Source organism: Mustelus asterias, chromosome 1 (genome assembly GCF_964213995.1).
Source record: "Mustelus asterias chromosome 1, sMusAst1.hap1.1, whole genome shotgun sequence".
Classification (NCBI taxonomy): domain Eukaryota; kingdom Metazoa; phylum Chordata; class Chondrichthyes; order Carcharhiniformes; family Triakidae; genus Mustelus; species Mustelus asterias.
In genome coordinates, this window is record NC_135801.1 from 156,367,192 (window position 1) to 156,381,573 (window position 14,382).

General features: G+C 39.1%; 1 protein-coding gene across 4 annotated transcripts in view; it reads left to right on the forward strand.

Moving 5' to 3' along the window:
• Window positions 1-9,831, forward strand: part of tpgs2 (tubulin polyglutamylase complex subunit 2) — a 39,069-nt gene extending 29,238 nt beyond the window's left edge. For 2 of the 4 annotated variants that reach the window (XM_078220732.1, XM_078220743.1), the window contains exons 6-7: window positions 5,645-5,808; window positions 6,469-6,810. In XM_078220732.1, coding sequence (XP_078076858.1) covers window positions 5,645-5,808; window positions 6,469-6,702 — 398 coding nt within the window. In that variant the 3' untranslated portion in view covers window positions 6,703-6,810. Of the gene's footprint in view, window positions 1-5,644; window positions 5,809-6,468 lie in introns of all 4 variants that reach the window. The other 2 variants (XM_078220722.1, XM_078220752.1) reach the window with 2 other exon arrangements.
• The last annotated feature ends 4,551 nt before the right edge of the window (window positions 9,832-14,382 follow it).

Below are 14,382 nucleotides of genomic sequence, written 5' to 3' on the forward strand. Positions count from 1 at the left end.
CTGAAGGTGAATAAATCACCCGGACCGGATGGACTACACCCCAGGGTTCTAAAAGAGATAGATGAAGAAATTGTGGAGGCATTGATGGTGATCTTTCAGGAATCACTGGAGGCAGGGAGGGTACCAGAGGACTGGAAAGTAGCTAATGTAACACCGCTGTTTAAGAAGGGAGGGAGGCAGCAGATGGGAAATTATAGGCTGGTTAGCCTGACTTTGGTCATTGGCAAGATTTTAGAGTCCATTAAGAGTACTTGGAAGTACATAAGAAAATAGGACTGAGTCAGCATGGCTTCACCAATGGGAGGTCATGCCTGTCAAATCTGTTAGAGTTCTTTGAGGAGGTAACAAGGAAGTTAGATAAAGGAGAACCAGAGGACGTGATTTATTTAGATTTCCAGAAGGCCTTTGACAAGGTTAAATAAGTTGAGAGCCCATGGTATTGAGGGTAAGATCCTAGCATGGATAGAGGATTGGCTGACTGGCAGAAGGCAGAGAGTGGGAATAAAGGGGTCTTTCTCAGGATAGCAGCCGGTGTCTAGTGGTGTGCCTCAGGGTCGATGCTGGGACCACAACTTTTCACAATATACATTAACGATTTGGAAGAAGGAACTGAAGGCACTGTTGCTAAGTTTGTAGATGATACAAAGATATGTAGACAGACAGGTAGTATTGAGGAAGCAGGGGGGCTGCAGGAGGACTTGGACAGGCTAGGAGAGTGGGCAAAGAAGTGGCAGATGGAATACAATGTGCAAAAATGTGAGGTTATGCACTTTGGAAGGAGGAATGGAGACATAGAATATTTTCTAAATGAGGAAATGCCTAGGAAATCAGAAACACAAAGGGACTTGGGACTCCTTGTTCAAGATTCTCTTACGGTTAACGTGCAGGTTCAGTCAGCAGTTAGGAGTGTAAATGCAATGTTAGCATTCATGTCAAGCGGGTTAGAATACAAGAGCAGGGGTGTACTTCTGAGGCTCTGGTCAGACCTCATTTGGAGTATTGTGAACAGTTTTGGGCTCCATGTCTAAGGAAGAATGAGCTGGCCTTGGAAAGGGTCCAGAGGAGATTCCAAGAATGATCCCTGGAATGAAGAGCTTGTCGTATGAGGAACGGTTGAGGACTCTGGGTCTGTACTCATTGGAGTTTAGGAGGATGAGGGGGGATCTTATTGAAACTTGCAGGATACTGCGAGGCCTGGATAGAGTGGGGGTGGAGAGGATGTTTCCACTAGTAGGAAAAACTAGAACCAGAGGGCACAACTTAGGCTAAAGAGATGATCCTTTAAAACAGAGATGAGGAGGAATTTCGTCAGCCAGAGAGTAGTAAATCTGTGGAACTCTTTGCTGCAGAAGGCTGTGGAGGCCAGCTCATTAAGTATCTTTAAGACAGAGATTGATAGGTTCTTGATTAATAAGGGGATCAGGGATTGTGGGGGAAAAGCAAGAGAATAGGGATGAGGAAAAATATCAGCCATGATTGAATGGCGGAGCAGACTCAATGGGCCAAGTGGCCTAATTCTGCTCCTATGTCTTATGGTCTTGTATTTCTTGTAGAAAAGTATTAGCTTCAAAGTTACAATTGATAAAGAATAACGGCCAGATAATTATTGTTTCACAGTGTTCAATACTAATAGCTGTAGTCACAATTCCCAGAATAATTTATCTATCAATGTTTTATCATTTTCTTATAAAGTATTGTGATATTCCACTCAAATCTAATATGTTTGTTAGTACAGGTGCACTGCAACCTTTTGTTCATCTGATAAATTTAAATAGTCAGTTGATAAAATTATTTTGAAGACACTGCTATACCCACCAGATGTAAATCAGTCATAATTTCAGTGTAGGGCCAGCCTTCAATACATAATGAATGCCAACAAAATTCCTTTGCAGTTATTGAGGCGATAATTGATTAAGTAGTGAAATTAGCTGGTAGGCTATGATCATGCACGGTAGATATAGATTACAGTGAATTGCTGTCTCTGATGAAAAATTAATTCTCTTTGGTGTATCGATGTTTAATTACCCAAATGATTAACTTTACTAATTTTTGCTTTGTCAGGTTTTACACTATAATTACCCAGACCTCCAACAAATGGAAAGGCTACGTCAGTATATTTAGTTCACATATGTACGAACATTAAAATAATTGACTCGTGGATACTTGTTGATGCCTCAAGACTTTTGCACAAAGTGTTAGAACCAGCAATGTCATAAATGTTTGGATAGAAACGTGAAAAAGATAATGCATTTAAACGGCACTTTAATCAAATATTTGGGATGCCTCAAAAAGCTTCAGAACAAATTCGTTACTTTAAAATACAGCCGCCATAATGTAGGCAAATGGAACCATTGCACATTGCAGTATCTCACATGCATCAAATTCAATGAATGCACAGTTACTTTTTTGGTTGTGATGTTTGAGGGTGAAATGTTGGCGCAAAGAGAACCTTCTGCTGTTCATTGTGGGACTTTTGCAGATGTTTTGTGATACTGATGTTTGGGTTTTTGGGACTATTTTACAGATAAACATGGAGTAAGTAGACAAAGCTACAATTTAACACATCATTGAAAACTATTCTACACTCCTTCAGTTTTACACTAAGACTCATTTTAAATTGTGACTTCCAGTCTTCAAGTGCAATTTAAGCCCAGATCTTTGGTTTGGAATTGAGCTAACCAATAGGTAACTTTTGTAAATGCCTATTATTTAATAGCGCACTTTATAGAAACAGCGATTGAAATATCCACAACTATAAATTTATCTTTCTTTGGAAGTATTGTCTCAAACTGTGGCATCCTTTGAATTTTACAAATATGCAGATAACGTTTACAAATATTGTTCGCTGCTGAAGTGTGCTTTCATGCATTTCAAAATTGAGTTTGTCATATATTTGCAATGAAACAGGAAATAAAAATATCATTCTAACTTTTTAGCTTAATGAACAGTGGTTTGTCCAGCTGGGACTTGGTGAGGAAAAAATGGTAACTCTCAGTAGAAGGTATTGGATAAATCATAAGTACAGTTTCTAGCTGCTATTATAAGATGAAACCACAAGAGGATTGCAAATAAACAATATAGACAGATTGAAATTATGCTATCAACAGATGAATCATGATTAACCAGATCAAAGCAGGAGGGCAGTCTCGTAACTTCAAATGAAATTGTCAATTACTAAGTGATACGCGATTAAATCACTCGGGAGGCTAGAATGTACCCGGGAAATAAAGGCTTTTATTACTGACAAGAATGGAGCACACTATATACAATACAATCCCAGACTAAAGGGTCTCCAGGCAGTGCAGTGACCTTTATACTTCCCCTGGTAGGCGGAGCCAACTGGAGTGTACCACAGAACAATATCAACAGGTAGAACAGCCCAACCCTAACACCAACAGTAATTACAGTAACATATCTACAAAACCCATAGTGCTGACCATCCATAGCTCAGCACTCATAGTGGTAACCAACCATGGTTCACCACTCTAAGATTAATGTATCTTAAGAAAGAAAGGGAAATTATGTATAATAGGATCTATCACTAATCAGGTGAGTGAGACGCACCATTTGGTTAAATTTCATGTGACCAGTCAGAATTAAATCATTAACAAACAGGTGGACCAAGCATCACGGTTGTATTCCATTAACACCGACTTATGTATGATGCAGTCATCCTGGTAAAGGATGCCAATGCTGTGTAGTGAAACCAATATGAACTTGATGCACAATGACACTCAACTGCTTCCTAGGTCATACAATGAAGAATGAGAATCAGGAACACTGTTGAGTGAAACATCATAAGACTCCATTTAAAGGAGACTGAAAAATTAAAGGAATTATTGTATTTGCTTTTTTCAAACTACTTAGTTTTAGATTGATTCATCTATTTAAAAACACTTGCTTGCTTATGTTCATTTTCCATTATTATTTCCCATATCTGCAGCAAAACCCATCAGTGTGGTTAGAATTTTGAAACTGCCTTGAAATCCACAAAATGCCATTTTTGAAATCTGCCTTCATGTTGTTGGTTTCTTTTCTTTATTCTTTCAAGGGATGTGAACATACTGGCAAGGGCAGTATTTATTGCCCATCCCTAATTCCGTTGAACTGAGTAGCTTGCTCCAGAGGGCAGTTAAGTGTCAACCACATTGCTGTGGATCTGGAGTCACATGTACCACCAGACCACGTAAGGGTGACATGTTTCCTTTCCAAAAGGACATTAGTCAACTAGGTGGGGTTTTTGCAATCCATGATGAGAATAGTTTTCGGGTCCAGATTTTATTAATTAATGAATTAGTTAATTGAATTGAAATTCCTCCAGCGGCCATGATGGGAGTCAAACCTGTGTCCCCAGGATATTAGCCTCAGCCTCTGGATAGCTAGTGACACTAGCTATCCAATGGGGCATTGCGCCTCAGTCTCCCAATGGTTTGGTTGCTTCTCAATTATTGCTCAACCTGTGGTTAATACATTATTGTTTGGCATTCAAAATCTATAGTCAGAGCATAGAACTACTCGTATTCAACCACTCTATAAACTGCGTTTATGATAGCAGCAATAGCTAAAGTCAGGAAAATTTTTCTGATTAATAAAACATTGAAAACATGAAACACTGCAGGAAGTGAATTTGATCTGGTCATTATTACTAATAAGAGCCAATTTTCATATCAAAATTTAATAATCCACCAATAATTTCTCCAGATATTTGCCGGGTTCCTGGTAAAATCTAAACATGTAGCTGTGAGCAACTAAGGTAATGGTAACATTTTTTTAAAAGCTAAAATGCAATCTGCCTTCCTAATTGCTTGCTGTGCCTACATGCTTGCTTTGTGTTCCTTGTTACAGTACATCCAAGTGTCTCTCAACATGAACACCGATGCGGAGATGCCGGCGTTGGACTAGGATGGGCACAGTTAGAAGTCTCTCAACACCAGGTTAAAGTGCAACAGGTCTATTTGGAATCATGAGCTTTCAGAGCGCTGCTCCTTTGTCTGATGAAGAAGCAGTGCTCCAAAAGCTCGTGATTCAAAATAAACCTGTTGGACTTTAACCTGGTGTTGTGAGACTTCCTAATATGAACATAAGTTTCATGTCTTTTAATATTCTGTATTTCTATTCTTAGCACCAAAGTTAATAACCTTGCATTTCCCCACTTTACATTCCATCTGCTGTTTACAAAAAAAAAGGGGGTGGCACAGTGGTCAGCACTGCTGTCTCACAGAACCAAGGACCAAGGTTCAATTCCAGTCTCAGGTCACTGTGTGGAATGTGCACGTTCTCCCTGTGCCTGCATGGGTTCCCTCCCAGTGCTCTGGTTTCCCCCGCACTCCAAAGATGTGCAGGTTAGGTTGATTGGACATGGTAAATTGTCCCTTTGTATCAGGGTAAATACATGGTGTGACAGGGATAGGGCCTGGATGGGATTGTGGTCAATGCAGACTTGATGGGCCACATCTTTCTGCACTGTAGGAATTCTATGGAACTGCAAATATAATATTATGGGAAATCTTAGCATTTACTGCTATTCAAGTTTTATATTCTCAAGTTTCACATTTAAATTGGTCACTACTTTAAACTATACAGTATTAAATAGCTTTTAAAAATTGCCCTTCTGGTCCATTATGCATTCTTTTTTCCTCCACAGGAGTTGTATCTTCTCATGCTGAAATCTGGTTCTTGGACAGAGCACTTTTCTGGCATTTTCTATCAGACACTTTCACAGCCTATTATCGACTTATGCTCGTTCACCTGGGATTGCCCCAGTGGCAGTATGCATTAACAAAATATGGTATTAGTCCTCAAGCTAAGGTAGGAAGTACAGTTTGTTTTCAATATTCTGTAATGTTAGGAAATATTTCTCCAAGTAAATAAGAGGGCAGATCAGCAAAACTTTAACTCTCAGTGGGGTGGTGATGTGTTAATTAAGCTGCTCTCATGATTTTTTAAAAAGAGAGATGTTCTAATCATCATGAGAAGATTTGAGCATTTGTCTTGAAAGCACAATTGTTAGTGTCACGTGTAATTGGTTTCCCTGTCAAGAATCAACACTTTTTCAATAATTTTCTTTGGTAACACTTTTGTCACAAAAGAAGACATCTTTATATTAATTGGCATCCAAATACCCTAAACACAAACAAAACAAAACTCACCTTGGAATGAATGATTGCAGCAACTCGATGTGCTGTGGAATGGAGCACTGCTTTGCACTTGAACTTCTCTGGAATTCTGGTGCACTGCTGCAACAGCTTGCCAGAAATTCTCAAACTGGGTCAATCATTCTGATTTGTCAGCTTGAAAATATTGTGCCATTTGTGCAACCATGGCTGTGAATAATAGAACAAGTGTTAGTGTCTTGCAGATATTTTGACTCCGCTTTCCAATTAAAAACAAATTCCTTATTCGTCTGTGACATTTTGTGGCAAGTCAAGTTTTTTTTTTAATTTCATGAAATGTTCTCTTTATTTTCAGCAATGGTTTAATATGTACAAACCTGCCTGCACTGCCAGTATTATAGCAGATGATGATATGACTTTCATTAACAAGTTGGATCCTATTCAAGTTTTTAAGAATAAAAACAAGCTTCAGAATACAAAGAAAAAGGCTTGTGCGCAACTACCCGGACCTCAGAAGAATCAGACCAGCCTGGTCACTAGCAAGAGTGCATCCCAAATTGGAAGTACAACAAAAAAAATGATTCCTTAACCTTTCATGTCGATATCCAGGGAGCAACTGCACTATAGTTTTACCTCCTGGGTATTGTCGGCTGAACTGCTATGTCACAGCAGGTCAGATCAGGTCACGTCAGGTGAAGATGAAGAATACACTGTCTGGCTGTTTGCAAACAAAGAAACGGCAGGGTTTGAATGTTAATAATGTATATCATGATGCAAATGCATGATTTACAAACACTGCTGGAAATTATAGAAAATCCTGTGTCATGATGAAGTAATTTATTGGAACTGTTTCGATGTACACAGTTACTGAGCTCACAGTTCCTTTTAGTAAGTTTTGTTCTAATTTTACACCAGTTTGAAGCCTAAATGAAGTGTGTTATGTAAATAGTACCTGTGCAGTTATGCGTTTCTTTGTCACCCTCCTCAGTAAGATTTCAGTTGTTTTTGAAGCACCCACGTCATTATCTTACACAAAAATAAGATGACCTACAATAATCAGTCCAGTACGTGAATACTGATGGCACCCAGAATTAACAAAACTACTAGGATTCCATTAATAGTCTTGTACCAAACTATTTATTGCAGTTTGAATCATCCCAGCAGTTGTGTGTGTGCCTATTTTTATAAGAAAAAGCTGATATTGCGCAAACAGCCAAAGCAATTATTGCGACAACACAGAGCCTTGAAGCCTCCAAAGGACAATCTCTTTAGTTGAACACAGGTTTATCTTTTAATTGGACAAATCATAACATTGTGTTCATAGGACCTTAACCACTGAAGAATAGCTAACTTAACAACTTATTTATAATTAATATTCATTGGAAAGAGAAGTTGATCAGTTAGATTGGGGCTGTAGAGTTTCTCTTTGCTCCATTTGTTAGCTCCCAATTGAATCCAAGATGCCAAAACAAAGCTTGTCTTTTTAACAACGAAATGTCTTTTTCAGCCGTGTGTCAGAAGATAATCTAGTCAAACTCATAAAAATGTCTTGTGTAGTTAAGCACCCACCAACTATCTGAAATGGATTTTAATGGTTGTGGAAGGTTCCCCATATAATTTCAGGCTTAATTTTTTTTAAATTCAGTTTACAGAACTGGTTCCTGACCAGTCTTGTATTTATGTTGCGTGTCTGTTGATTAAAATTAATTCCTATACTGATCCGACCATTCTTAATTAACCATTTGAAACTATGGTAAGATTGCTGAAACTGATCTCAATACCTGCCTTCAGAAAGCTGCAACCTGCACAATGGTTCTCCATTTTCTTGCAATTGGCAAGAAATTTTCAGGTTCATATTTGTGCCCATTTATCTCAATACTGCAAAATTGATGCCAAAGTGATTAATATTTTGACTCAATCTCTTGAACATACTGTTCAGTAGAATCCTTTCATATTTATTGAAATGGTTTGATGTGACACGTGCTGCTGCCAGATTGAAGTTAACACAACACTGGCATTGGTAGGCTGTCTATGCCACTTGTAACATTGAAGTCTGTTTTTGATGTATGCCACATATTCAGCTAAGAAACGGCACAAATGTGTTTTTGGTGTCTCTCTGGATACCTATCTTGCAAAATTCGAGCTTTCTACTCAATGAGAATAGAGACTGGATAGTGTAATTCTATTTAACCTAATGTACATTTGCTATCTATCTAGAATGCTGAATCACATTTAGATGTCACTTAGATTAAATTATCTTTCATATATATTTCTTTATAAATGTATGATCACTACAGAAGACCAGTAATCAGTCCTGTAAATATTTTGTTGCATCCTTCATTGAACCTCCAACTGTTTAATGTGTGCTTGGTGAGATGCCACGCAGCTGGGACGTTTTATTTGCACAATGAAGACATATTGCACTGCAAAACCATATAGGATTTCTGCCATCTAGAGGTATTTTATTGAGATGTGTATATAGATTTACATTTTTGAAAGGATTTGAGTAACTTCTCACTATATTTGTAAGATTTTCCGTTAATTGTATAATTTGTTGTATGCATGTCAATTATGATAACTCCTTCATTTTTAAAGTTTCCATTAAGCAAATAGAAAATGAAATTCAAAAACAATTTTCTATCTTCCCTGTTGTATTTCGTCCAACTTAAGTATAATTGTTAGTCAAACTATTAAGTGAGTACATTTTGATACAGTGTCCAAATTTTAAAAGGTTTACGGCCCGTATTAGACAGCCATTTTCTGTAATATCGCATGGCTTTCTGTTTTAAATATTCACCAAATTGCAGTATTTTAATGATGAAGTTAGATTTCCCACCTTTCCAGCTATCTTGATTCTTTGAATGGAAACTGCCATCTACATACAGTAGAGTTAAGTTCAAGTTGTCAACAAGAGCAATCATGTATACAATCAAATTTTTGATTTACAGCAATATCATTTTTTCAAGACTGACATCTCTTTTATTGTTCTGGAAAGCACTGTGCTTATATTTTATGGTTATTGAACAACTATTTACAAAATATACATCCCTGAGAGAGCAATGGGGAATGGTTCTGTGGCAGTTTGTTGTGTGGAGATAGCTTTCGCTCCAAGAATAAAGACAGCTGGTAATGTAATTTGCCTTTTCTTGAACAAGACATCATTTTGTGGCTTGTTGGGAGGTGTTTGTCCTCAGTGAAAGTATTCAAGCTCATCACAAAGTGCTTAAAAACATCCCATTTCATGGATTCTAAGAGCAAGAAATAAGAGGCTGTGAAGCTTTGCAAAAATTAACAACTATTAAGTTCTAGCAGGTCAGAGTGAAGGCTAGTGCCTTTATATAGCATTGAAAGGGAAAATCACATTCTTTGTTAACGGTGTCAAAATCATCTTAAGATGACGAATTTTGTGATTTTTCCCTTGGCATCTTTAATCTTACTGTTTATCAAAGAATGCAATGATAATGACCGTATGTTTTAAAAGAGAGTTCTGTGCCAATAATGGAGGACTTGCGAAAAGAAAATGTTCACTGATACTTACCTATGACTTCCTGCTAAGTAAATGCTTATAAGATTTTGATTGACGTTGGTAGAGGTATTTCGAAGGAAGTGGGGGGAAGCTCACTATTATGTTTACAGTTTTCATGATGGTTCCTACCTATGCAGGCACTTGGTGCACATCTATGCAGAGCACAGAATAAATAAAATCACACTTCAGTATATATTGCATCATTTGAAGTCCTATTTTATTTATAAACTAAATAGTATCTTGGTTGTATATTGCTCAACATAGAAACTTGCCTGCAGGCCCAAGATGCAGCTGTTTTGATCAGACCCCATCCACCACCTTTAAAAATCACTCACTCTATCACCAGTATATTGTTGCAGCAGTGTGTACTATCTACACAATATACTGCAGAATATGTCAAGACTTCTCAACATTTTCTACCACCTAGAAAAATATGGACACACCATGCATGGGAACATCACCATCTGCAAGCTCCCTTCAAAGCCACATACCACCTGGCTGTATCACTGTTCCTTTACTATCATTGGGTGAAAGTCCTGAACCCCCCTTCCCAACACCACTGTGGTGTATCTGATAGACTGCAGCAGTTCAAGGAGGCTCACCAATGCCTTTTCATGGACAATTAAGGATGAGCATCACACATTGGCCTTGCCAGCAGTGATCACATCCCATGAATAAATGTTTAAAAAGTATGTTGTTTTTAGCTTTAGTGTGTCCATATTCCCATATAAATTTTAGCCTTAAATGTACCAGGAAGGTTCACACATTGAGAAGTATATGCATGTCTGTGTGTGTACATTCTGAAGAAGTACTTGTTGGCTAATCACTTGTGCCTTTTTTTAAAAAAGCACTAAAATTGTATCAAAACTTGCAGTATACAAGGCAGTAATTACTACAACCTTTCTGCATGTGTGCAATAGCTGGACCACTTGCAGTTATAATATCAAAAAACTCAACATTTTCCACCTCTGTAGCACAAGATTCCAAGTACTGATGCCTATTACAAGATGTGGAGATGCCGGCGTTGGACTGGGGTAAGCACAGTAAGAAGTCTCACAACACCAGGTTAAAATCCAACAGGTTTATTTGGTAGCAAATACCATAAGCTTTCGGAGCACTGCTCCTTTGAAGGAGCAGTGCTCCGAAAGCTTATGGTATTTGCTACCAAATAAACCTGTTGGACTTTAACCTGGTGTTGTGAGACTTCTTACTGTGCCTATTACAAGCACAGAGGAGCTGATAAGGTAAACTGCTCAACTCGTCTGAATACATGATACCAGACAATACCAATGAAAGTCAGCTAGAACTTGGTAAAAACACTTGTGTTAGTCAACGCAAAACATATAGCGATCAATTTTCCATGGATGCTTTTGAATTAGAGTCTCTGAGATGGCCAAGATGGGACCTTAAACCAGCTTAGCTCGTTTAGCGCAAGATGGTAGAGAAGTTCACATACCAGTAAAGGCCACTCGGAGGATCATTATCTTCCTTTGGACCTCCTCCACCAGAACTCCAGTGCTGAGAACCTGTGTACCCTCTCGTTCAGGCCCTGAGCCATCCTGAAGCTGTCAGTCAACGTGCTCCACACCATCAGTGGAATGGTTGTTTGGAACCCACATCTACTGCTGCATTGTTGAAAAAAGATATCTTTGTCAAAGTTTTTTGTCTTGCACTCATCAGGGCAATTTGCAAGAATACTGAATGTAAAAGGAACAACAATGTGGACTGTATGGGAAGAGAGTGCTGATTGGTTCGCAAGTAGACTCTAAATTGTATGGAGAATGTACGAGTTGTTAGTGGCTGACATTTAACTGCCAAGCATTTTTTGAAATTTAAACTACGCAGCATTGCCCCAATTGGCCAAGGCATTGCTCTGAGGAATGAACCAACAAATGGCTCACTTATTTAGCTGAAATAGGCACAATGAATGTAAATGTACTTTCCATCCGCAAAGGACAGGGCACTGTGTATTCATATATGTAACTTCCAGTACATGCACAGACCGGCGTGCGCACACACTGGCTGGCAGAGATACAATGGGCCAAAGGGTCTCTTCCTGTGTTGTAAAACTCTTACTAAATGCACCACACTGCAAGCCTAACTAACGATCTTAAATTGGTTGTCAGCGTAGCTCATAGCTCATGGAATCACATTTAGCACTGGGCACAGTTTTGAGATGAAAATAGAAAATGATGGAAGAATTCAGAAGCATCAGTGGCGACAAACAAAATTAATGTTTTGCATCCACATAACTTCAGAGCTGAAAAAGGGCAGAAATGTAATGGATTATAAAGTTGGGGAGGAGATGGAGCAGAATAGAAAGTCAGGCATAGGTGGAAGTTTAGGAGAGATTGACAAAGATGTCACGAGCACAAGACAAAGGCAAGGTTAATGGTAGTGTAGAGACTGAAGAAAGTACTAATAATGGCATAAAGGTAAGGTACCTTGTATGTACCTTTAATGTTTCCTTACTACTTACATAAGACCAAAACTGTACACCGTACACTACATGCAGTCTCACCAATGCCCTGTACAATTGAAGTAAGACCTCCCAACCTTTATACTACATCCCCCTTGCAATAAAGACTTAAATTCCTTTTGCCTTCCTATTGCTGTATCTGCATGCTAACCTTTTGTGATTCATGCACAATGACACCCAGATCCCTCTGTACTGAAAAATTCAAGTCTCTCAATTTAAAAACATTCCATTTTTCTATTCTTCCTGCCAAAGTGGACTTCACATTTTCCCAGATAATATTCCATCCGCCAAATTTCTACCTACACACTTAACCTATCTATATCTCCTTGCAGACTTTTCATAGCTTTCTCAAAATTTGATTTCCTATCTATCTTTGTGTCATCATTTGTATCAAATTTGGCTATAATGCAGTCTGTCCCTTCATCCAATACATTAAAGTGAATCATAAATAGTTGAGGCCCCAGTCCTGATCCCTATGGCATTCCACGAGTTGCCTTTTGTCAATGTGAAAACAACCCACTTGTCCCAAATCTCCATTTCCTATTAGTTAACCAATCTTCTGTCCATATCAATATATCACCTACAACACCATGAGTTATCTTCTTTGGTTTGAATAGATTTATTATTGTCACATGTATTAGTATACAGTGAAAAGTATTGTTTCTTGTACACTATACAGACAAAGCATACCACACATAGAGAAGGCAAGGAGAGAGTGCAGAATGTAATGTTACAGTCATAGCTAGGGTGCAGGGACAGATCAACTTAATATGAGGTAGGTCCATTCAAAAGTCTGATAGCAGCAGAGAAGAAGTTGTTCTTGAGTTGGTTGGTACGTGACCTCAGTATTTTGTGGAAGAGAGTATGTCCGGGGTGCGTTGAATATTTTCCGAAGCAGCGGCAAGTGTAGATAGTGTCAATAGATGGGAGGCTGGTGTGCGTGATGTTCACAACCCTTTGTGGTTTCTTGCAGTCTTGGTCAGAGCACAAACCATATCAAACTGTGATACATCCGGAATGATGCTTCCTATATGGTGCATCTGTAAAAGTTGGTGAGAGTCATAGTGAATATGCCAAATTTCCTTACCCTCCAGAGAAAGTAGAGGTATTGGTGGTGGAGGGACGCGTAAAAATTTGAAGCTCTCAACCATTTCCACTTCATCCCTTTTGCTGTAGACAGGGGCATGTCCTCCACTACACTTCCTGAAATTGATGACTATCTCCTTCATTTCACTAACATTGAGGGAGATATTATTGTCGTTGCACCATTTCACCAGATTCTCTATATCTTTCCTGTGATCCGTCTCGTCATTGTTTGAGATCCGACCCACTATGGCGGTGTCATCAGAAAACTTGAAAATCGAGTTGGAGGGGAATTTGGCCACACAGTCATAGGTGTATAAGTAGTAAGGGGCTGAAAACACATCCTTGTGGGGAACCAGTGTTGAGGATGATGGTGGAGGAGGTGTCATTGCCTATCCTTACTGATTGCAGTCTGTGGGTTAGGAAGTCTGGGATCCAGTTGCAGAGGAAGGAGCCAAGCCCTAGGCCACAGAGTTCGGAGAAGAGTTTTGTGGGAATAATGGTGTTGAAGGCTGAGCTGTAGTCCGTAACAGTCTGACATAAGTGTTTTTATTATCCCATGTTCCAGGGTTGAGTGTAGGGCCAGGAAGATGGCATCTGCTGTGGGCCTGTTGTGGTAATAAGCAAACTGGAGTTGATTCAGGCAATCTGTGAGACCGGAGTTGATGCGTGCCATGACTAACCTTTTGAAGCACTCCATAATGATGGATGTCAGAGCCACCGGGCGATACTGGCTTTTCTTTGGTACAGGGATAGTGGTCTTCTTGAAGAGAGACTGGATCGACTGTGGTTGTACTCATTGGAATTTAGAAGAATGAGAGGGAATCTCATAGAAATATATGCATTCCTGATGGCAGTGGACAGGCTAGATGCGGGAAGAATGTTCCCGATGTTGGGGAAGTGCAGAGCTAAGGGTCACAGTCTAAGAATAAAGGGTATGCTATTCAGGACTGAGATGAGGAAGAACTTCTTCACCACAGAGTTGTGAACCTGTGAAATTCTCTACCACAGAAAGCTGTTGGGGCCAGTTTGTTAGATATGTTCAAGAGGGAGCTGGACGTGGCCCTTGTGGCTAAAGGGATCAAGGGGGCATGGAGAGAAAGTGGGAGTGGGATACTGACAGTGCATGATCAGCCATGATCATAATGAATGGTGGTGCAAGCTCAAAGGGCCAAATGTCC